Source organism: Hemitrygon akajei, chromosome 2, assembly GCF_048418815.1.
Source record: "Hemitrygon akajei chromosome 2, sHemAka1.3, whole genome shotgun sequence".
Lineage (NCBI taxonomy): Eukaryota > Metazoa > Chordata > Chondrichthyes > Myliobatiformes > Dasyatidae > Hemitrygon > Hemitrygon akajei.
Window position 1 is genome coordinate 129,843,926 of NC_133125.1, and position 25,111 is coordinate 129,869,036.

General features: G+C 41.0%; 1 protein-coding gene across 7 annotated transcripts in view; it reads right to left on the reverse strand.

Annotated features, from left to right (window-relative positions):
- Positions 1–4,810: 4,810 nt before the first annotated feature.
- The window catches only part of lmo7a (LIM domain 7a), a 229,427-nt gene continuing 209,126 nt past the window's right edge, over positions 4,811–25,111 (reverse strand). For 5 of the 7 annotated variants that reach the window (XM_073027921.1, XM_073027904.1, XM_073027897.1 and 2 more), the window contains 8 exons: positions 20,666–21,066; positions 19,727–19,776; positions 18,489–18,647; positions 17,566–17,794; positions 14,061–14,303; positions 10,668–10,776; positions 9,103–9,205; positions 4,811–5,810 (listed from right to left, as the gene is read on the reverse strand). In XM_073027921.1, the coding sequence (XP_072884022.1) occupies positions 5,788–5,810; positions 9,103–9,205; positions 10,668–10,776; positions 14,061–14,303; positions 17,566–17,794; positions 18,489–18,647; positions 19,727–19,776; positions 20,666–21,066 (1,317 nt within the window). In that variant the 3' untranslated portion in view covers positions 4,811–5,787. The remainder of the gene's footprint in view (positions 5,811–9,102; positions 9,206–10,667; positions 10,777–14,060; positions 14,304–17,565; positions 17,795–18,488; positions 18,648–19,726; positions 19,777–20,665; positions 21,067–25,111) is intronic. The other 2 variants (XM_073027910.1, XM_073027915.1) reach the window with 2 other exon arrangements.

Consider the following 25,111-nt stretch of genomic DNA (forward strand, 5'->3'; position numbering starts at 1 on the left):
GAATATAGCAGATATTAATTTCAACAGCAACCAGTCCTCAGAGCTGAATGTGGTTTGTAGATTGAATTTAAAATACTGCTCAGAACGATGGTGTTCTTGGAGCTGCACATGGTAATTAGCATTCAATCTGGGTGCTGGAGTGTTGGTGTGAAGATCTAGGTGTTAGAAAATCATATGTAATTCAAAGGAGTCATTGCGGATACATTATAACAGTAAAATTGTCCTGCCGTTACCTTTGATCTTTAGTGCCATGTAATATTGGATCAAGGAGCCTCTTCTTGCAAGAGAGACTCCAGTAATGATGCCTACTTGCTTCGCTGACTAAAGACTTTGATATCACCAGCTTCAGTGTCTCTCTGGCGACATCATTCACAGTCACAATGAGGCAAAACCTCTACTTAACTATTGTGATATATGCCCTTATTGCAGTTATATATTTTTTTTCATTCCAAGGCTATTAATAATAAACCAAACTATTAAAAGCAAACTTATAAAGTAAGTAAAGGGCTTAAAATAAGCAATCTAAAAATATTAACACCAATCTTGATGCCTCATAGTCTTCCTGTGTCTGTGTCTGTGTCACTGTGTCCAGTGAAGACCCTGTTTATGAACCAGGCTAAAGTGGTGCCACTTGTTCAGACGGGTTCTCCAGAGCAAATTCTTAAGTTTTGTTGCAGAGTTGCACTGCACTGCCGGGCTTCATGCGGAATGCACGCATCTGCAGAAACTCTGAGGCTGCTGCCACTCGCACGGGAAGCAGTATAAAGCATAAAAGCTACTGAATAAGTTCAGGTAAACTATAAAGTGCAAGATCATAACGAGGTTGATTGTGAGACTAAGTGGTCATCTTATCATACAATAGGTGCGTTCAAGAGTCAGGTAGCAGTGGGATTGAACCTGTCCTTGAGCTTCCAGGACTGTTATCTTCTGCCTGATGAGAGAGCGGAGAAGAGAGAATGCTCGCAGTGGGTAGGGTCTTTGATGGTGCTGGCTACTCTACTGAGATAGTGAGAAGTATAGACAGAGTGCAGAGAGGGGAAGCTGGTTCCTGTGATGTGGCAGGCTTTGTGCCTACAACTTTCTGCTAGGTTTCCCAAGGCGTTGCACACCGATAGACTTGTGTTTCACTTTGCACTCTGGAGCTCCTCTACCATTCCCTAGAAATTCAAGTTACAGTTGACCAAGAAAAGCCTTTGCTTCTGGAATCAGAATCAGCTTTATTTTTACTGACTATCATGCTATTTTGTGGCAGCTGAGCAGTGAAGATATAAAAATAGCTATAAACTAAGATAAATAAATAATACAAAAGAGGAATAGTGAGGTAATGTTCATGGACTATTCAGAAATCTAATGGCAGAGGGGAAGAAGCTGCTCCTAAAATTTTGAGCGTGGGCCTTCAGGATCCTGTACCACCTCCTCACCAAAGTTATCACAAGGCAATTCAAAGAAATGTGTGCCTTTTCAGACAGTGCACCGTGCCTACCACGCATCAGAACCAATTTGGGTGTCAGGGTTCAGGCTGCACTTCCTGCGTAAATGCAGTTTCATGAACTGCGATACTGCAAGCTACACCACCACCTAGTGGACACTGCCACTATCCTCCTCCAAAACAAATCTGCTGCCTGCATTGTCCTGCACCCTCCACCACTCACCAGAATTACTTCTTCTCCAGCTGCCTCCTGTACCACAAAAAAGCTAAGCTGTTACACAAGTTCCTCCAACACCAACACCAAATGAGGAAGAGAAACAACAGTACAGCAAATACCAAAAAAAGTTGGGTGGGGGGGAGTGGAAAAGACTCTTTGGAACTATGCAATGCACAAATATCCTATCGATTCCCCTGAAAACCCTAATACAGGGGTTCCACTGACCCCTTGCTTAATGGTATTGGTCCATAGCATAAAAATGTTGAAAACCTCTGCCCTAATACGTGGTTTACTGATGATGCATATTTACCCATGTGAAGCTAAAGGGCTGGGAACCTAACAACTATCCTTTATCATTTGACAAGGCCGCATGGTGAGAGCTCGCGTGGAATGTTACCACATTCTGCTGGACTTCTTGTGAAGAAGCTGTAGAACTTCTGCAGTTCTCTCTGAGGACCAGTGCCCTGGAACAACAAACAATGATGGACTTGACCAATGAGGCAATTCTGATGATGGTTTCGCATCACCAAGTGAATGATGCAATGAGTACAAAACTATAGGTGTATGCGTACTTGTCTTTTCATCATATCAAGGGGCTGACTGATCTGCGAAGATTCATCTTGAGCTCAAAACATCAGTCTTCATTCGCCAACACACATGGATCTGGTGGCTTCTCGACAGCAAAAGGGCCTTTGTTTCATCACAATCCTTCGTCTCCATTCATTATCCTTTTAGTTGCAAGAATGTAATGGGCAGATAGTGCGAGAATTTGCCAAAATGTAACACATTAAACCGAGTGATCGGTTGGTTTGCCTGAGGTAGCAATGAACACAGTCCATGAGTCAATTAGATGATATAGTGTAGGAATCCCTGTGTAATTGGAACTAATTTTGTGTACAAAAGTAGTGGTAAACAGCGTTACACCATTCACCCAAGTGGATTAAGGGTAGTATTCACTTGACTGGTGCCCATGAACCTCTTTCTGTGCAGTATTTCAGGAGAAATGCAAATTGTGACATGCTAAGAAAGACTTTAATAATTTGCTCCAAGTAAAAATTTCAATTATGTTTACGCCACACATGATGGAATCTTGCACATGATTTTCCTACAATGGCAACTTTTTAACTGGCGTCTGAAATTTAAAAGGAACTTGTAAAATTTCACAGGACTCTCACAGGAATTGTTGGTTTGTGAATAACATAATATCCAATTAAACTACAGTTCCTTATATGGGCAATTTCAAAGGAAATGCTCCTTCAGAAATCAAACACCATTCATTTAGGACCAAAAGGAGAAGCTACATGATTAATGAGTCATCATATTGTTTCACAAGTCAGGCATCCCAATAAGTTTGCCTACTTACACAAGTCAAACAAGATGGAGCTGATTTTTAGTCCTAAGCAGGGTTTATACCAGCACTTACCATGATTCTCACCATGAACTGCCGTCTGAATGATGTGCGCTGCAGCTGTATTAGAACTCTTATCTTGACACCTCTTCTGAGGTTAATATTTTTCATATTGCTCCATATTACAAGGTGTGCTGTTCCTTGAAAACGGATTCAGCCGTTAAGTGAATTTCAGCAAAGCCAGAGGAATCAAAATCAGGTTTAATATCACTGGCATATGCCATGAAATGTATTGTTTATGGCAGCAGTGTATTGTAATGCATAATAAACTATAAATTATAGTAAGTATATACCAAAAAAAGCATTAAGTGAATAGAGCAAAACACTCTAGAGGTGTTCATGGGCTCACGATCCATTCAGAAATCTGATGGCAGAGAGGAAGAAGCTGTTCCTGAAATGTTGAGCGTGTGTCTTTAGGCTCCTGTGCCTCATCCTCGATGATTTCAATGAGAATAGGGCATATCTTGGGTGATGGGAGTCCTTAATGATGGATGCTGCCTTTTTGAGGCAGTGTCCTGGGTGCTGGGGAGGCTAGTGCCCAGGATGGGACTGTCCGGGTTTACAATTTTCTGTAACTTTTCATGCAACACCTACAGCACGATTCACGCAACAGTTTCTTCTGACCCTTGCTGCATCTGCAGACTCCGGAGAAGCTTGTCCACAGAAGTGCCACCACTTTGTATCTGGTGCATGTCCCATAGACCCACAGAAATGTGACAAATCTGCTGCAGCAATCGGGCCAAGTGAAACTAGGTTTTGTTTGTTTAAATTATCCTTAATGTTTGCACTTACTTGGTTTATTTAATTTGAAAAACTTTAGCAAGTTTGAAGTGATTTTGAATGTTTGTGCCTGTCATGTTCATAGAAACAATAGAGTGAATGTGAAAAGGACGTTTCCTGTCGAGGGGGAGTCCAAGACCAGAGCACACAGCCTTAGAACAGAGGGACATGCTTTTAGAACGGAGATGAGGAGTAATTTCTTTAGCCAGCGAGTAGTGGATCTGTGGAATTTGTGGCCATAGATGGCTGCTACTGGGTATATTTAAGACAGAGGTTGATAGATTATTGATTGGTCAGGGTATGAAGGGATACGGGGAGAAGGCAGAAGATTGGGGCTGAGATGGAAAATGGATCAGCCATGATGAAGTGGCAGAGCAGACTCAATGAGTCAAATAAATGGCCTAACTCTGCTCCTATATCTAAATACACAGGACAGACATACAGACATGGGCCCTTCAAACCCATTGAGTCTACACGGACCGGCAGATAGTCATTTTTTTTTACAATTCATCTACCCAAATCCATGTTATTCTCTCCACATTCACATCAACTCCTACACCACCCTCCTCCCCACCACCATCCCTGCTCAGCAATACACTGTGGGGGATTTATAATGGACAATTAATTTAACAACCTTCACATTTTTGAGCCGTGGGAAGGAAATAGAGCACCCGGGGGGAAAAAAACCCCACATTATCAAATCGACATCAGGACGTGGATGACTGGCATAGTGAGACAACAGCTTTATAGCTAAGCCACTGCACTCAAAGCTTTCAATAAGGTTCAGGGTGCAGCTGATTGCCTGCTCTGAGACAGGTCCACAAGTGCTGATGTGCCGGAAGCTGGAGTCCCTGCAGAGGAATACAGCAACGAACGAGTCTGAGACAGGAGCAAGTATTCAACAGTTCTGGGCCAATGGATGATGCATCCTGCAGATGAACCAGCTGATTCTGATCAAATAAATTCACTGACAAGATTTCAAGATTTATTTCATTTTATTTATAAACATCATTCAACACAAAAACAAACTGACTTTTCTTTTGTACAATTTCTGAGGGGTTTTTTTTGCAAAATATTTTAACCATCCACTCCAAAAAGCCAGGAATAAATCTCAGATTTTGATTTCACATCAAAGCTCCTGATGATCTCCAAGGGCTGTATGAGGCTCGTACATTTAAAATGCATGCCTACCCCATCTTTTAACCTGCCCTCGTTCGAGAAAATATAATGCTTCTTCCAGAGTCACCTCATCAACAGAATAACAACGATAAATGTGCCAAGTTACTGCAGTTTTACAATTATTACATGGATCTCTCAAAAAGTTTCAGAACATAAATGGTAAGTAGAATAGATATGTAAATAAACCACAGAATTCTGCTCCACACACAGCTGTATGAACAGAGGCTGTCGCCTTACTTGCACCATAAACTAACAGCTCATCAGTTCGATAAATAAAAGTTATAAGTCACCAATACATTTTCTGTATAATACACCATGCATTCCCTCAGCTACTGTACATGCTTTGCTCATAAGAAAATAAGAACGGCAGAAACTTATTTTTGATTGTGCGAATGCACACACATATCAATTATAAAAGTGACACTGCTTCCAAACTTTGGTATTCCAGCAATTTCAGTGGAGGCATACTTCAGAAACAGAATAAACTTGTAGCCACGTTATACTGCATATGCAAATTCAGTTCAATACAGAGATCGAATCTTTACACCATAAATTGAAGATTTATGTTTAATCGAGCAGTCACCCCATTTGTAGCCCAACTGTGATGAAAAGAATAATTTTAAATTTCAATGAGTTACATCTCTTTTATATAATTTGCTTATCAAGAGCTTTTTCTGTCCATTCATGAGGAATATGTTAGGTTTCTTAAAGCATTAAGCCAAGCATCTCATCCGTTCCACGCACACTAGTATCTTTCCATTGCTTGGAGATTCCTCAGTGGTTCAGGAGCTGCCCAGCTATAAAAAAAAGAAACACAATGGATCAAAGCTATGAAAAATTAACATAAACACAAGAAATTCTGCAGATGCTGCAAGTCCAAAGCAACACACACAAAATGCTGGAGGAAATCTGCATCTACTGAAATAGTAAACAGTCGACTTTAGGGTCCTGAGACCCTTCTTCAGTAGTCCTCAGTCCATAATGTTGACTGTTTACTCTCTTACAGTGGGGCAACCTGTCCCGCTGAGTTCCCCCAGCATTATGTGGGTGTTAGGAAGAATTATCATTTGTAATCAGCCTGACAGAAACAGAAAGAAACCATGGACACCCCTGAAAAATTCAGCCCTCATTTTAACTTTTAATAGTTTTCAACAGAGTACAGCAAGTGCACAGGAGTTGTACACTGGAGAATATCCCAGTGCCGGACTGTACTAAAAGGCATGCATTCAATGTGACAAGGTACAAGCACAAAGGAGAAGTGCAGGACAAGTTGTTTTTTTAAATACAGAGAGTGGTCAGTACCTGGAATGCACTGCCAGTAGTGCCAATGGAGGCAAATATGATAGAGGCATATAAGAGGCCTTTCATTAGGCAAATAAATATGCAGAGAATAAAGGGACATGTACATTGATAAGGCAGAAGGGATTAGTTTAGTTCAGCGTTAAATTGCCAGTTTAATTAGCTTGGCGCAACATTGTGCGTCTGTTCCTGTGCTGAACCGTTCTGTGTTCTAGATTTTGAAAGCTGTACACATGATACCATGCTAAAGCAATTCAATAAACTGCTCTTGTATAATCAGGAACTAAGAACTTGTGAATTAGGACCAGGAGTAGTTATCTCAAACCTGCTTAACTTTCCAGTAAAATTATAATTACAGCAACAGCTCCACAATCCTACTTGGTTCTGGTATCTTTACATTCCCTTTTTCATTAAGTCAGATTTAGAAATATTCAGGCACTGTTTTTGCTGTCTTTTAAGGAAGAGTGTTTAAAGACACATCATCCTCAAAGAAGCTTTCAGATAAGTGTCCACACTTGATTTCTCATACTATAATTGAAGAACGCTAACACACTTAGATTTCAGAACTAATTGATGTCATCTTGGACATGTAACTTTCAATGGAATTCTCATCTTGATTTGGAAGTTAATGGATTGGAAATGGTTCAGAGAAGGTTTACTGGACTGACATCTGGAATGATTGGGTTGTCCTACGAGGGAAAGTTAGAATGCCTCAGCTTTTATCTTCTACCTCACCGCGCTGTCCTTAGTTTTAAATTTAACAACAAGTGGAGATACCTTCATGCGCACCTATCAAGTTTCCTAAGGAACCTGTAGAGTTATGTTTCAGTCAAGTTATCTCTCACTCCTTTAGATACAAGCCTGGTCTGAGAGATGAATAAAGAGTGAACAATATCCATGAATCGCCACATGAGAATCTCTTCAAAGCTTAAGCCCACATACAAAATCCACATCCAGAATATAAAAGCAAGGATACATTAAAAGGTGATGGTCAGACCACATATAGAACATTGTGAGCAATTTTGGGGCCTGAATACGAGGAAAAAAGAGCTGGCCCTACAGAGAGTCCAGAGGAACTCACAAGAATGATCCCAGGATTAAAGGTTTAACGTACGAGGAGCATTTGATGGCTCTGGGCCTGTACTTGGAGTTCAGAAGGATGAGTGAGGGGCTATTTGAAACCTACGTAATGCTAAAAGGCCTGGTTACAGTGGACATGGAGATCAGTAGGAGAGTCTAGGATCTGTACGCAGAGCCTCAGAATGAGACAAAAAAGTCCTTCACTCAGAGGGTAGTGAAACCATGGAACATATTATCAGATTGCTGGTGAGGCTAGATAACTAGGCACATTTAGAGCAGAGATTGATTGTTAAGGGAGTTAAAGGTTGCAGGGAGAAGGCAGGAGAATGGGCTTGAGAGGGATAATAAGTCAGCTATGATGGAATGGCAGAGCAGACTCAATAGACCAAATGGGAAAATTCTGCTCCTATGTCTTATGGTCTCATGATTGAATGATAGAACAGACTCAATGGGCCAAATAGCCTAAATCTTATACGTTATGGTCTGATAAAGCTGTAATGTCTTTAATGCTGCTGCTGAGAAGCAAATTTCAGTACTTTTCCCCAACAGAATTAAACTGTCTCTAAGTATTGGTTCTTTGGAGGTCAGTTTCGGAGAGATATTTACACATTTTGAAATTCACTGTCCGACAGTAGAAACAAAAGAAAATGGAAAATGAAGCAAATATTCTTTGCAGGGAAAGCTATGCTTGGTTTTGAGGAATGCTATCCTTTGGCCTACAAGGTATTTCCAAATGGTTCATCAGTCGTCTAAATGTTTGCTCCAGGTAAATGAGACCTCAAAGCCCATTGCTTGGACTCATTTCCATCCAATTCTCTTCCACATCACAACCTCCACAGAGTATCATGGGACAGTGTCATGTTTGGGAACAAATGGCTCATTTCCATTTCATTCTGTCCTGTAATAAGAAGCCTCCAGCTTGGGAGTACTGCCAGCAGATAAGCTTTTCCAGATCCATTCGTTTTCATCTCTCAGAAAACAGGATTTTCTCAAATACTTACTGTGACGGAAATAATCCAAATTCTATATTAACATACTAATTCTAAACCTCAGAGGAGCCGATCTGGGTGCAGAACTTGCCACTGCCTGCTACTGAAAGACATCGGAGTTGGTGTACAAAATCAGCGTGCAGTGTAACCTTAGGTGGCTGTCTTGTGCTCTGTTGTGATTGCAAGACCCTGTCGGACATTGACAATGTGAGATGCTGCAGGCCCGTTTCCCCATTTGGTGAGGAGGCAGCAGAATGGCTTCAGTTGTAACGAGGACGAGGCGTCAAGTGGGCTTGCCTGCAGCTGCATCCCAGGTGAGACCACACTGGAGGCCATGTAATGTGGAGTCCAAGCTCGCTTGGGAGCTGGCCTCTCCTATCAGTGCTGCCCTCCAGTGCTCGACTGGCAAAATGACAGGGCGGATTGCCGGCAGCTCTACCAGCAATTTGCATGTCGGTGTCTTGGACTATACACGTGTTTTCTTGCAGAACACTGTGTGTATTCGTATTTTTCTCTCTCTCTCCCTCTCCCTCTCCCTCTCCCTCTCTCTCGTTATTTCATCTCATTCGACTGTATTCATGTCTGGTCTAAATGATAATTAAACTTGATTTGATTTTTGTTTGGCCCATAACTTCCAAATCTTTCCTGTATAGGAATGCTCTGCAGGCATCAGCTATAGCAGATGGATAATCTTGGACAGCGTCCCTGTATTCTGACCTACCTTTGTACTGGGCATAGCACGAGTTGCAGAAGAGACTGTTGTTCCGTACTCGAACCTCCGCACCCGATTCTGTTCCTCCGAGGTCGACACTGCACGATGTGCACTGCGCATGAGAAAGGACACCAGTTAAATCTTTCAACTGCCCAAATTCAAGGAACAAAACTCAGTCCGAAAAAGATACGATGGGCAAACAGAGACTGAATTTTCTTCCTTGCCGCATTAGGAGAGAATGAAAGAGCAAACATGGACTGCGTGTCAAAGATGGGGCACAGGTTCACCATCATGAACATCAGCAGCTAGGCAGGCTCCCAATGGAAGATGATGGGAAATTTGTTCCTGCTGAGTACTTAATGGTGAGAGGCAGAATTACAGCAGTGGTCACAGCAGACTGCCTGCCCCCCACTCAGGAACTGAGATCTTATGGCTTGGGTGTAGATAAAGGGAAATAATTTGAATCACTGAAAGATCAATTTTAACTTGGGAGAGGACGACAGTAGAAAGCCATAGGTAAGATCAATTATATCATCCAATTCAAGAATAATAAAATTGGGGAAGAATAATTATACAAAAATGAGCCTGTGGACATTATATTGTGACAAAATTCAATGGAATTAGTAAAACATGGCAATCAAGTACAGAATACGGATATCGTTGACAAAACACATGGGCTCTAAAAGGGTTAACTAATATTCCTGAGGCCGCACAGAAAGACCAAGACAAATTTATGAGCCGGGCATGCATACAGCAAGGGTGCATGTTTAGAACGTGCACGCTAAGCAAAAGCAGTGTTGCAGAATTTGCGTTTCACCCCTCGGTGTCCTGCTGCATTACAGAGCTGTATCAAACTGCAGAGGGAAAGCAAAGGACCACCGACTGCAGAAAGCGAGGCATTAGGAGGGAATGGTGACACCAGCAACAGGAAGGACAAAAATAAAGTTAAACAACAAATTAGGTTCAGGAGAAGGCATTTGCACAAACATAAACCAGAAAGGGGTGGTGAAGCCAATGCATTCCTCTTTCACTGAAAATCAAAAACTGCCCGTTATGATACAGAAGCAGGAAGCTGAGTTATGCCAGTCTGAAATAGAACCAAACTTATGATTAAAACATTTTGACATAGATACCCTTGGTAAGTATGGCATTACAATGCTTTATGCCAGCAGTAGTATCCACGCAGAATAAGACAGAAAAGGGGTACTTTTCTTATAAAACAATTCACCTTTGCAATAAAACTGAAAAGGTTTGAAATATCCAACAAGGCAGGCGACAATTGTGGAGAATACAATAGCATTAACATTGAAGAAGGGTCACTGATGTGAAACATTAGCTACCCTCTCCACAAGCATTGATTTTTCTGCTTTATTTCAGATTTCCAATTTCTTCAGCATTTTGCTTTGTAATGATTTCTGGGCATCGTCATGTTACAGAGTCTGCATGGATTCTCTCACTGTCAGAATGTTAGTAAGAGTCTTGTGGCATTCTATACAAACATGCACGACTAGCAGAAATCCCTAGCAGTGATGTTGCAGTGTTCTCCCCTAGTCCGAGCTGGTTCCTATCCTCACCTTAAAACAATGTAAATGATAACAAAGACCAAGAGACTCGATGATCATGGCAGCTCCTTTGCCCAGAGCGCTATCACAGTATGAACAGATCTTCTTTCCACTTATTGACCTGGATATAGAAGAAAAAGGGCACCAACTATATAAATGCTACACACGTATGAGAATTATAACCAGCCTTGAAAGCTGCGCATGGTGGATCTTTGCCAACAGCATTTAGTGTAGAGAAGTTAACCTGGCCCAAAAGGTAATTGCTCCTTCTGATGTCACTCCACCAACACCGGATGGCAACAAAATTGCATTATAGGCAACTGAGAGCAGAATGTTTATATTGCAAGATGGAACGAACACTGATTTCACACAATGAAAACCTGACCATCTTAGTCAGATTTAACAAGTACTTCTAACATCAGGAGTTCCCATCCCGGGTTTCATGAACCCCTCAGTTAATGACAGGAGTCCATGGCATAAAAACATCAGCACCTCCTGTTCTACGTTAAAACAGTCACAGGAACTCAGAACTCTCCAACAAAAGGCAATTGATCTCAGCTAAATTATTTATTATAGATGCAAGACTCATCGTCATTTGTTCAACCAAAGCACTGGGATGTAGGTAAAAGGTGGGTATATGCAGGTGGATCTTCCTGAAAAGAAGAGACTTCAGAGCTGAACAGGATGGCAATGTAAAGGATTAGGAGACCAGCCAGTTTCTTGGATGTGTGCTCCTTCTAATGAAACCATAGATCTCATGTCCATATCCCTATCTGACCCATAAAAACAAGAGACCTTGATTCCACAATCTAACTTGTTATGACCTTGAACCTTTTTGTCTGCTTGCACTGTACTTTCTCTGTAGCTTCCACCCTTCATTTTGAGCTCTGTTATTCTCTTATCCTGTTATACCTCAATGCACTGTGTAATAATTCGATTTGTATGAACATTTTGCAGAACATGACTTTCACTGGACTTCAGTATGTGTGACAATAAGAAACTATTTCCATGAATGTACTCAACAATTGAATAACTGCAGTTCTCGGAGGGAAAGTACTCCAATTGTTTGGAGCCAGTGTGTGGGAATTTCTCTTTCTCCCCGATTCCACATGGAACTGCCTAGGTCACCTGGTGAAGTTTCGGGATTCTTGGACAAGCACAGAATTTTTAAACTTGCTGCTGAAAACCCTTGCCTATTTGCTGACTGCACTTCACTGCTCAACTCCCAAGTGAATCCAACAATGAGCTCAGTGAGACTCCACAGCAGCTGGCTTGGGGAAGTTGCTCTTACGATTCTGAGCCGGGTTAGGCCAATGGAAGAAATGTTGGGCCCATTAATTTGTATCTAAATCAGCAGGGTATAAAGTGCTCTGGATCAAGTGCTAGTAGATGAGATTAATATGGGTGGATAACTACTGACAGGCATGGGTACTGTAAACCAAATGGCCCGTTAACTATGTTATAAGAATCTACAGCTATTCTAGAACAGTGGGGACTTTAGACAAGGAGAAACTATGCTCCATTTCAGACAGACATACTTTATTGATCCTGAGGGAAATTGGATTTCGTTACAGTCGCACCAGCCAAGAATAGTGTAGAAATATAGCAATATAAAACCATAAATAATTAAATAATAATAAGTAAATTATGCCAAGTGGAAACAAGTCCAGGACCAGCCTATTGGCTCAGGGTGTCTGACACTCCGAGGGAGGAGTTGTAAAGTTTGATGGCCACAGGCAGGAATGATTTCCTATGACGCTGAGTGTTGTATCTGGGTGGAATGAGTCTCTGGCTGAACGTACTCCTGTGCCTAACCAGTACATTATGGAGTGGATGGGAGCCATTGTCCAAGATGGCATGCAACTTGGACAGCATCCTCTTTTCAGACACCACCGTCAGAGAGTCCAGTTCCATCCCCACAACATCACTGGCCTTACGAATGAGTTTGTTGATTCTGTTGGTGTCTGCTACCCTCAGCCTGCTGTCTATAATATTTATTTTTAAATTATTTAGAAAAGTATTTTAAGTGCTTTACTTGTTTGTTTTTTTTAAATCCATGTTTTAAATTGTTTCTCACTGTCAGAGACAGACACCAAAAGCTAAGCTGGAGGTGGAGCTTTGTTGGCTGTCAAGCCTTCCCAGAGGAATTCATAGGTGGGACCCATTCTGACCCACCCAACATCATCTGGTCACATTATTTGTGGCAGTGCCATGGCTCATAGCCTTGTTGCATGGCAATGGAATAGTTTGGGCCAATGAAGAGCGCCTTCCAATTCCAGAGAAGATAAACAGATCAAAGGGATAAGGAACATGGGTGGGGAGTGCAGGCCGCTTCTTGTCAGTGAAACCTTTGTCCTGAAAGGCCAATCTCTTCTGTGACTACTGCCCCAAGAACCACACCCTCTTCATCTCTAGCTGTACTTCAGGCTGTGTACAAACCAGATTGACTAGAAAACATTTCTATTTGTGAACACTTCTGAGATGGTTATATTATAAAGTGAGCTTAAGTACTTGAACATTAATAAGGTTAATGTTATACAAATGCAAGGTGATGTGCTGCTCAGGTCAGTCATTCCACCAGCTGTAGGGCTTTTTTTTCATGGATTACATTTAATGTTCTGACTACACTTACTCAATGTTTGAAAACTGGTTAAAAATCCGAGTGTTTGAAGTATATAGCACAAACCCCTTTTGCTCCATTTTAGTCTACGCCAGCCAAAAACAAAATGTCATTTTAGGTGAACAGACTTCACAATTCTCTCAAGAGTGGCCTTCAAGTGCACAACCAGTTACATTTTTAGGATGAATGCATTTGTCCAACTGCAGTTCCAGCTTCCACTCCAGCACCACCCACAACCCCCTAATCCTCCTCCAATTACTTTACATCTCTGTCCCCTTCGCTACCAAGGACTTCATGGAAAATAGATATTTTTGGCAAGGTACCAAGTGCAAATTTTGCTTCAATTGTGTGAATACTGAACACAGTACATTATTCTTATTTGCACCACAGTTTGAATATAAATATAACAGCTAGGTACATATACTTATGGTCAGAAGTATTTGGAAGAAAATATTTAATAGAGCTGTGTATATTTAAAAGAAAACAAGCAATAAAATTCAGTGAAATCTCGTGCAAGAATACTGAATACATTATTCTTATCTGCATCATAGTTTGAATATTAAGCTAACAGCTAGGTGCACTTAAAACTTATGGTCAGAAGTGATTGGAAGAAAATCTTTAACTACGTATTTAAAAGAAAACAAGCGATAAAATTCAGTCAAGTATTGTATAGCACTTCCCCTTAAGTAGACCTTCCATTTACACAGAATATGACGTACACATCATGTATTTGTGCAGTTCAAAGCAGAATATTTGCATCGAAGTGATGAAGCTTAATGCCATACCTGCTGCCTTGGGTTGTTTGCGACTGAGTGCTTGGGGCAACAGAAGAACTCTTCGCCCATGATGCTGTTCTCACTGATCCACTGGATGGAGCTGGCAGTGTTGCAGATTGACGATGCATGAAGGATTGGTTTGAAGTGGAGACTGGGTGGTAGTTTGATTCCTTTGCCGAGGAATTCACCAGCTCAGAATTTGGTCCCCAGGTACTTGTCCTTGGGGTATCCAAGTTATCCAAAGATTCACCTCTGAAACATAATACAATTCCTTCAGTTCCTCTGCTTCACTTTGTAGTGACATAATTTGTGTGTGCTGGAACTATACCAGGTTCTACCACCCCACGTAAGCTTTGGCAAAGTAACAAAATGCCACATTTCGGTGCTTTGGACAATGCCAAATGACCAATATTTGGTTCAGAAAACTTGTGCTGATTTGGTTCTCCCTCTCTTTCAAGGCACATTCTTCCTACCAAGTCCTCATTTTCATTCATTATCCACAACACCAGATGGAAAAGTTAATACTGATGGACAGTTAAGATGCTTTTTAAATCTACTATTAACTATGTCATTTGCCTCTACAAGAAAATAGTGGAAAAGAGATGTTTTTCCTTTAATGTTTAATTTGCTGCTTGTTGTTTTAAATTGTTCTTTTTAAAAGATTATATAGGAAAACATATCCAAAGGGTACCTATCTAATCAAACCACTTTCACTCAAATATCCGAACGCAATTCTGCAAACGAAGCAAGGAAGCATCTAGCGCACAGCTTTGTACCTCAGAAGGCACAACTGCAGGAACTGGGTTCATTTGACATTGTTGCTGTCAGACTTGTAATACAAAAAGTGTGTGTTGAATTGACATGCTTAATTTGTTAATCATTTATTTACTGCCACTGCTCTTGGTTGTGGCTCTGACGCAGGTCAAAGGTTTTGGAACTGGATCAATGGTTTAATCATTCTGTACAATCACAAACAACCTCTGGAACTAGTTACACTGCACACATCTGTTTGACAGCTGTATTTCTGCAGTAAACAGATGATTTTAAACCTCTGAAGGATGATTTTAATTCCTCTAAGAATAGTTGGTCCTTTGTTTCCGGCTACACATAGAGCAGATACATATACATTCTGTACACAGTGGATTCTGGTTAATTGGGACACATCAGGACCAGTACATTTTGGACCAATTAAGTGGCTAGCCTAATAAACTAAAGTTTCATGGAAATAGTTAAAAATATGACTAATTACCATTTAACTGAGTAACAAAGTATGTATTCAAATGAAATACAGAGCAAATTAGAACATTACGACAACTACTACAGTACTATAAAACTGTATTAGTTCCCAAGTTATCGCTGGACAACTCCATTCAGCGTGCACAGACGTGTTCTTTTGATTGATTGCAAATGGACAAAATCAATATGGACACCTAATGCAGAGTGACCGCCTTTAAGCAGTGCTTTCAATGACCACACTCTCCAAATCTTCAATTTAATTGCAACTTCCAAGATGATTGTGGATGCCTTCTAGTTCTTTGTAGTTCCTATCTTGAAGTAGTGAAATTATTTCATTTTCACTCCCAGGCTGAATGTTTGAAACCACAGCGAGCGTAAGTTCTGAATTGTCTCACTCCTCAGTACTAGCCATCAGTGACAAAAATCACTGATTTTTTTAAAATCAAAACACAAACACGCAAGTGATGGTACTTATGAACTGTCTGCTCTAAGCGGTGTAGTTTCTATTGGCCACATGACGTGCATGTGACTGACGCTAGTTAGCAAATGCTTGGCAACGGTCTCCTGCCCCAATTAAGCAGCAGAGTGTCCCAAATAAATGAAAGGAACCCCAGCTATTTTCTCAGTTTGTTTTTGTTCTCAAGTGTTGTCCCAAATAAGCAGCTGTCCTAATTAACCAGAATTCACTTTTTTTTAAAAAAAAGTATTGGAGCTATTTTCTAGATAGTACTGTATGGAATCTGTAATTAGAATCATATAACACGGAAAGAGGCCTTTCAACAGACTAAGCCTAGGCTGACCAATAAGCACCAATTTACACCAACTTATAAACTAATCCCTTTTTAAGCTCCGCATATTTCCATCAACTCCACTCAGATTCTACCACTCACTACACAAGGAATAATTCACATCAATTAACCTATCAACCGGCATGTCTTTGGAATTTGGGAGATGAAACTTCAGGGTTACCAGGGAGAACCTGCCAATTCCACCTTAACAGCGTTGGATGCCAGCACCGAACACAGGCCAACGGAGCTGTGTGTTAGCAGCTCTACCAGCTGAACTACAGTGCCACTCAGAATAAACAGGGTTTTAATCAACAGTTGCTTTTTTTTGGTACAACCACCATTAGAGACATTAATGTTCATGTTTCAAGGACTTCGTGTTGAAATCCACTTCAAGGAAATCATCTTTGCTGCTTCCAGTCCAAGAACAATTAGTACTGCCATTCAGTACTGTTCCTTCACTGACAATTTTTAAAAGAAATTGCCTAATAGTTTATAGCTTAATCCTCAGACTGACTTTGCTTACTTATGAGAACTTTAACACAGCTACTTTATAGTAATGTATCAGCATTTTATTCAGAGGTCTCAAGAGATATATTTCAATTGGTAGCTATAACTGAATACTGGTTTGTAGGGAATCTGCATTTTGATCCAAAAATTAAAAAAACAAAAATGGTAGAATATTTTTGTAGTGACTGCCTGAGAATTACAAATTTTAGTGAGATCGCGTTGGTGCATTTTTAACTAAACTGTTGATTAAACCCACTTATTCTGCTTGGCAGTGTGACTCAGCTAGTAGATTTGCTACTGCATAACTTCATTGTCCTGTTCAGTGGAAGTCAGGTCCTGCATGTGTGAGAGGTAGAGGGTCAAACAGAAAGGTACAAAACTGAATCCGGTTCTAATCTGTTCAGTCTGCTTGCTTCACCAACGTGGTGTCAGTACTAAATTAGAGTGGGGGAGATAATCGGACTAAGAAGTGCAGTCCTCAGAGCCAGTTAAATGACTTAATGTCTCTAAGGTTGTGCGTTTTTAGTTAAATGTCAAAACAAAAATGTATTTTAGTAATTACTGAGAGAGAATATAAAAAGTCCATCCCAAATTCAGTTAGACACAAAACAAAGGCAACACGGTGTCAGCACTAGGTTTGACGTGTGGAGAGAAGTGGTGTGATTGGTTTTGAAATGCTTAATTCTTATTTCTATTCAAAGCCACAGCTGGCAGGTAGAGCAATGAATTATAGAACAGAAAGTCAACATTTATTTATATGAAAGTCTGTGTAGATGTAATGGGATAGAAATTATGTATTAAATGCATGACATGGCTACTAATGCACATTTTATGCCTGTTCCAACATTGTTCCATTGGAGTCGATGATCATGTGACACAACATTGCAAATTTTCAGGGAGGTGGTGAATTTTTGCTTCAAGATCCCTGAAAACTCAGTTTGCATGCTGTGTCACTGTCGTTTCTGCTTTAATGTGGCTCATACCTCCTCAGGGATCCGTAGTTACTGGCCGGATTCTTAGTCGCAACGCTGGAACTACGCTGCCTGATCCAGCTATTGTCGTTCAGCAGCTGGGTCTTCCTGCGCATCTCCTGCAGAATTTTCTGTCGCTCTTGCTCAGCCTGCGACAGTGGCTGCTCTTTCTGTTGCGAGGTCTTGGGCTGTGTGTCGCTCTTAATCCACGCGCTGTCCGAGACTCTACTCTTCAAGTCACCTGCAAATCAATCGCAAATAATTATTAGCGGCCCTCATGCCTTGTCAGAAGAAAAGCTTGGAATAGTCCAGCATTATTAAGATGGGATCCTTCATTTGAAATTATTGCACTGTATTTGCAAGCCATTTATTATAAACAAGCTTTTTACAGCATTGATTTAATACATTGCGTGAAATAATTAAAGGAACATTTTTAACATAATTATCATAGCATCAGGTGATCATTGCTTGCAATCATTTCTGGATGATATATTTAATTTGCAAATCAACATCGAATATAATTATCACTCAAATGCAAAAATGATTTGGAACAGCTTGTTTGTTGCATTGGCAGAATTATTATGTGAAAGCAAAATCATGATTGATGTGGTTAATATAACTGGACAACCAGTGTACAGTTTTTGAAGGGCAATTTTAACATTAAATATAAATGAATCAAAAATCAGAATAGTGTCACAACAGATGATTCAACAGATGTTATACAGAGCAGAGAGCAAACAACATACTTTAAAGAAAATAGTTCATTTTTGTGAATTAAAGCATCGCATATATTTTACAAAGAGGGGGGAAAAAATCACTTTCAGATTTAAGCTGTTATTCAAAATGCAGGGGAAATTGAACTAATCCATTTGATCACTGGATTCAATTGAAAAATTAAGTTGAAGGCTGGCTGCTGCTCGAAGCCACTCTCGCACCTCTCTCTGGGTCAGCAAATTTCATCTGATTAAGGATTTGCATCCTCTGAATTTCCAACTCAACTCGCAATGCATCTTGTGACTTGGCACTATCCCTGCGTAGCTTCTCCTCTTCCAACAGCCACTGGGCTACACCTCCCACTGATCCCGCACTTACACCTAAATGCACGTCAAAATATGCACACAACTGGGCATTAGCTTGCAGGCATGGATTAAGTTCGGAGCATGTTCAGAAAGAAAGTTGGAGTCAAAAATGTTTTTTTTTAAAATGCTTGAACATTTTGCACAGATGCACTTAAACATTTCTTTAACACCTCCCCCCCCACCACCCAATTCTTATCTGTTTCTGGGTATACAATTCTATGCAAACGAATGAACTTTTAAGAGTCCTTGAAAGCGAGCCTCTGAACTGATTCCACAACCGGCAGACTCTTTTTCAAGGAATCTACAAATTCATGGTCTCAGTATTAATTATTGTTTTCAATTTGCACAATTTGTCTTCTTCTGCACATTAGTTGCTTGTCAATCTGTTTATGTATACTTTTCCATAAATTCTATTGTATCCCTTTATTTTCCTGTGAAAGGCCACAAAAAAGAAAGTGAATCTCAAGGTAGTTCATGGTGACATGTATGTACTTTGATAATATATTCTCTTTGACTTTGCTATCCAAGCACACTAGTTCCCAAACAGCTCAGGACTGTTAAAGATCACAAGTTAGCATTCTCCAATTAGAATAGAATCATACAGCAGTACAGTATGGAGGCCCTTCAGCTCAGCCAGTCCGTGAATACATCAACGGTAAGATGCATTTTAATTAACTCTCTTTACAAAGTTTTCACAATCAGAATGAATGTCACTGGCAGATGTTGAGGAATTTGTTGTTTTGTGACAGCAGTAAATTGTAATACATAATAATAACTATAAACTTTTGAAGAGATCTTGCATGCAAATCTATTTATAGACTGCAATAATTCCACAGAGGTACTGCCCTCTTCTCTCCTAGGGCATGTTACTGAACGTGCATCAAATGCTATTGAATACATTGAGTTAAAATATGCTCCACTCAGGTAACTTGTTAGGGAACTGCATAAAAAGATATTCAAATTCTCCTTTGCTCCTGTTGGGGAATTGTATAAAAAGATATTCAAATCTGCCTTTACTTGTTAGGAAACTGCATAAAAAGACATTCAAATCCGTCTTTAACTCGTAAATTGAACACTAAATCGGAGAAACTCACCATGCTTTTGCACAGGTATAACTTCATCGAGCTCTGAAGTTGACTTAGACCTAAAAAAAAATCAAAATGGCATTGGAGGCCAATTACTAAGGGAAATAAATGAAGCAATACAATTCATCTCTTACAAGCAGATTACAGATAATCTTAACAATTTACAGTAAATACAACCACCTTCAAAATGCTGACACAAGCATTTTTATTTATTTATTGTGATACCGCACAGGATAGGCCCTTCAAGCTGTACTACCCAGCAATCCCCCATTTTAACCCTAGCCTAATCACAGGACAATGTACAATAACCTATTAATCTAACAACCAGTATTCTCTTTGGATCGCGGGAGGAAACGGGAGAGCCTGGAGGAAACCCACATGGTCACGTGGAGAACATACAAAGTCTTTACAGACAGCAGCAGGAATTGAACCCAGGACGCTGGTGCTGTAAGAGTGACGTGCTAAGTACTACACCACCATGTCGCCCCAATTGATGAACAACTTTGCATTCATATAAAACTAGTAGGTACAGATGCTTCTACCACCCATCCCTTTTGCAGAGTCCTATTTCTTTCCTCAGGAGCATGCCAATCTCTCATAGATGCAGCAGAAATTTGGATGAGACCATAAAATACATAAAGTCAATGTATGAGCACGATGAGGTTTCAATATACCACACCTTAAATCAGAAGCAGTATTCTTTTGCACACATAATATGGATTTAAACATAGGATCTATGATCTATAGAGACAGAAGATTGCAGGGAAATTAAATCTTTACAATGGCTATCATTATCTTTAAATACATTCACATACAATTTGGAAAACTTTCCTGCTACATTTACTAATCTTAATGCAAAATAACTTCCCAATGTTGCTTGTGCGCAACAGTTGGAAAGAGAGCTATATCAAATAACTCAGTAGACTAAATACAGCTTCAGAAACTTACCACCGGGGTTGAAATTCTTTAGCTCTTTCTGCCTCCGCCAGACGGGCTCGCTCCTCTGCCTGTTGCCTCTGTCTTCGCTCTTCTTTCTGCCTCTCTAGCTCCAGTCGTTGTTTCTCCTGGCGCTCCCGTTCCCTCATTTCCTGCAGTTTCCTTTCTTGCGCAAGGCGAGCTGCCACTTCCCGTTGTGCCTGTTCCTCCTGTAGCCGAATTTCTTCCTTATTCCTTGCCTCATCTTCACTTTGGTGTCCATCTTCTTCATCACCCAGCTCCTCTTCAGTGCCCTGATCATCCCAAGATGTCATCCAATCTCGGGAAGAGAACCTGTAATTGGATTCACGGGGCCCATCCGTGGCACCTAAAGGTGGCCTTGGGGTGTTTGTTTCTTGCAGTATCTTGCGCTCCTGTTAAGATTAGAATTATATTTAGTGTACTGAGAGTGAGAAACCGTGGTCAGACTTTACTCAAATGTTTGCACTGAGGCAGAAAGGGAGAGGCAATCAAGCTGACTGAATAGCATTAAACAGAGTGAACAATCTCCAGCTGATGGCATCAACACTAACTTCCAGTAACAACATCCCACCCTTGTTACCCATTTCTCAAGAGACCTACCTATCACCCACACCTTCCACCTTGGGCTCCCCATCATTTTCCCTTTACTCCATGGCCGACTGTCTTCTTCTACTGGATTTCTTCAGCTTCAGCTCTTCCACCTATCACCTCCCAGTTTCTCACATCAGTCCTTCCCTCCGCACTTTACCTGGACCCACCTATCATCTGCCAAATCATGCTCCTCCACCCCTTCCCACTCAACCCTTTTGTTCTGCCTTCCTCCTTTCCAGTCCCCACGAAGAGTCTCAACTCAAAATGTCGACTGTTCACTTGCCTCCACGGATGCTGCCTGACCTGCTGAGTTGTTCCAGCGTGTTGTGAGCTGCAACAGCACGCTGATGGCAGGAGGATCACGACAAAATGAAGTGACTTTTTAAGCAACGGGCAGCTGGGTAAAGGGCACTTGCTTAGTTCGGTAAAGGCTGAAATCTTTATTTATATATCGGAACTGTCATGAGCCACAATCCAGAAACCAAAAGCCAGATAATGTGGGAGGTCATTCCCAGTCAGTGTGGGCGGCTTGGCCATTTTTGCAATGCAACTACTGGAATTGTGAAGTTCACAGAATGACACATTGAGAAGAGCCACTGCCTCACAAAGCCAGGTATCAGAGTTCAATCCTGACCTTGGGTGCCGTCTGTGTGGAGCTTGTACATTCTCCCCCAGCTGCTCCAGTTTCCTGCCACATCCCAAGGGCATGTAGACTTACTGGTTAACTGGCAACTACTAACTACCACTAGCGCAGAGGGAGGAAAATAGTTGATGAGACTCTGGGGAAATGCAAATTGGATTAAGGTGGGATTAGTGGAAGCAGGTCTGCACAGACTTAGTGGGCTGAAGGTCCCTTTCCCCCTGCTGCATCACTATGGCTCCAGAATGCAGATTTTTTCTCTTTCCTTCCATGTGGGGTGACATTCTCAGGTTGTCCTCTCTGGAGATATGTTGGGGAACAGCTCGAAGGTGAACTGATTCATCCACCAAGACCATGTCTGTTATTGGTGGCTCAAAGCAGGAAGCATTCATCATTGAGAACCCTCACCATTCGGGGCAACATACTCTCTTCCCATTACGACCATTATGGACGTTGCATAGCAGCCTGAAGATGCACCCTCAGCTTTTGAAGAACAGATTCCTTCTGACCCATCGGAATTCTGAATGGTCCATGAACAGTACCTCAGCATTCCTCTTTTTTACTATCTATTTTTATCATAACTTATGGTAATTTTTTATGTCTAGCACTGTACTAATATCACAAATTACAAATTTCAGAATAGGTCACTGATAATAAATCTGATTCTGATAAGGACAACAACCTCTAACAGGGATGAGGTCGATCATGGTGGTGTGTGGGGTGGGGTAAGACCATCCTGAGGCCTGATCACCGAACTACCCCACATAACGAGATGAATGTCACAGAGAGGCCACGCGGACTAACGGCAATCAGTGCAGGCACAGAAATGGCATGGGTGTCATCAATCGTGGCCATCAAGATTGCTCTTGATTCAAAAGATCAATATTTATCTCATTCAACCAAACTGTCCAGCTCTCATAATGACATCAGAATTCATTCAGGATCAGCCAGACTTCCTAACCCTTCAAGTTTGGAAAACCTGTGTTTTCTAAGTCTCCAACTAAACACAGATCTCAAATCCTCTGGAGACACTGGGACTTTCATTTAGGCGACATATCAGCAGTTGGCTTGTGAACACAGATATCTTAGGAGCAAAAAAAAAAGTTCATAATAAAAACCATCAACTAAAACCTCTCGCACAAGTAATTTGCACCCCATAAAAAGGCAGCTAATCCAAAGAGCCCTATCAGAAGTGCCAAGCATGTTTTCTTCATTACAATGAAAATCGTGTTCACTCAAACAGAATGAAACTAAAATAGGATCATTAAATACTAATTGTCTGCTTTGCTAACTGCTACACTTGAACAGATTGCCTGGTTTTGGATAGAACTGAATCCCTGTGTACAATCTCAAAGGGTATCAGTATTTCTGCTTTCAAGATTATGGTCACATCAAAACTTGCCCATAATCACTGAATCTAGACTTTAAAGTTAACATTTATCATATCTAACTGTACTCAAAAATATTGACTTGTACTGAATCAATCAAGATCAAAGTTCAAAGTAAATTTTATTATCAGACTACATATATATCACCACATACAACCCTGAGATTCTTTCTTCCTGGGAACATACTTAGAAAAGCTACAGAGTAGCAACTATAAAAGCATCAATGAAAGAAAAATCAGGTACAGCATGGAAAACAAACTGCAAATATAAGTAAATAGCAATAAATAATGAGAGCATGAAAAGAGTTCTTAAAGTGAGATCATTGCTTATGGGAACATCTCAATTGATAAGTGTAGTTCAAGAGCTTGATGGTTGAGGGGTAGTAACTCTTCTTGAACCTGGTGGAGCAAGTCTTGAGGTTCTTGTACCTTCTACCTGATGGCAGCAGGGAGAAAAAAAAGCACGGACTGGGTGGTGGGGATCTCTGACGATGGATGCTGCTTTCTTACAACAACATTCCATGTAGATGAGCTCAATGGTTGAGAGGGCATTACCTATGGTCTACTGGGCAGAATCCACTACCTTTGTAGGATTTTCCATTCAAAGGCATTGGTATTCCCATACCAATGCAGCCACTCAATACACTCTCCACTACACTTCTATGGAAGTTTGACAAAGTTTTAGACATAATCCCAAATTTTAGCAGACTCCTAAGTAGAGGGGCTGTCATGTTTCCTTTACAAATACATTTATATGAAACATCCAGGACAGGTCTTCTCAGCTTGTACCACCCAGGAACTTAAAGCTACAGACCCTCTCCACTTCCGATCCTCCAATGAGGACTGGTTCATGGACCTCTGGTTTCCCTCTCCTGAAGTCTATAATCAGTTCCTTGGTCTGTCACTTCCAGTGATAAAATAAGCTTAAGTGTGAATACAATTTATAGCTTTGAACTCATTAAGACAGGAAGCAGATTACATAAATGGAATATAAATGTCCTCTAACTCCAAGTAATTTCACCCCCTTTTCTGTTTCCATTCCCCATTTAGATCCCTTCTCACCCCTTTTCTCCTTACCCGCCACCCCACTTCCCTCTCATGACCCCCCCTCCCCTTTCTTCCATGGTCCAACTGTCCTCTCATCAGATTCCTCCTTCTTCAGCCCTTTGCCTCTTCCATCAATCACCTCCCAGCTTGTTACTTCATCTCCCCTCCTACCCCTCCCACCCATCTTCCCCTTCACCCACAAGAGGTGGGGGCGTGGCACTGTTGATCAGAGATAGTGTCACGGCTGCAGAAAAGGTGGACGTCATAGAGGGATTGTCTACAGAGTCTCTGTGGGTGGAGGTTAAGAACAGGAAGGGGTCAATAACTTTACTGGGTGTTTTTTTTTTATAGGCCGCCCAATAGTAACAGGGATATTGAGGAGCAGATAAGGAAACAGATCCTGGAAAGGTGTAATGATAACAGAGCTGTCGTGTTGGGAAATTTTGATTTCCCAAATATCGATTGGAATCTCCCTAGAACAAGGGATTTTGATGGGGAGGAGCTTGTTAGGTGTGTTCAGGAAGGTTTCATGACACAATATGTAGATAAGCCTACAAGAGGAGAGACTGTACTTGATTTGGTATTGGGAAGTGAACCTGGTCAGGTGTCAGATCTCTCTGGGAGAGCACTTTGGAGATAGTGATCACAATTCTATCTCCTTTACAATAGCATTGGAGAGAGATAGGAACAGACAAGTTAGAAAAGCGTTTAATTGGAGTAAGGGAAATTATGAGGCTATCAGGCAGGAAATTGGAAGCTTAAATTGGGAAAA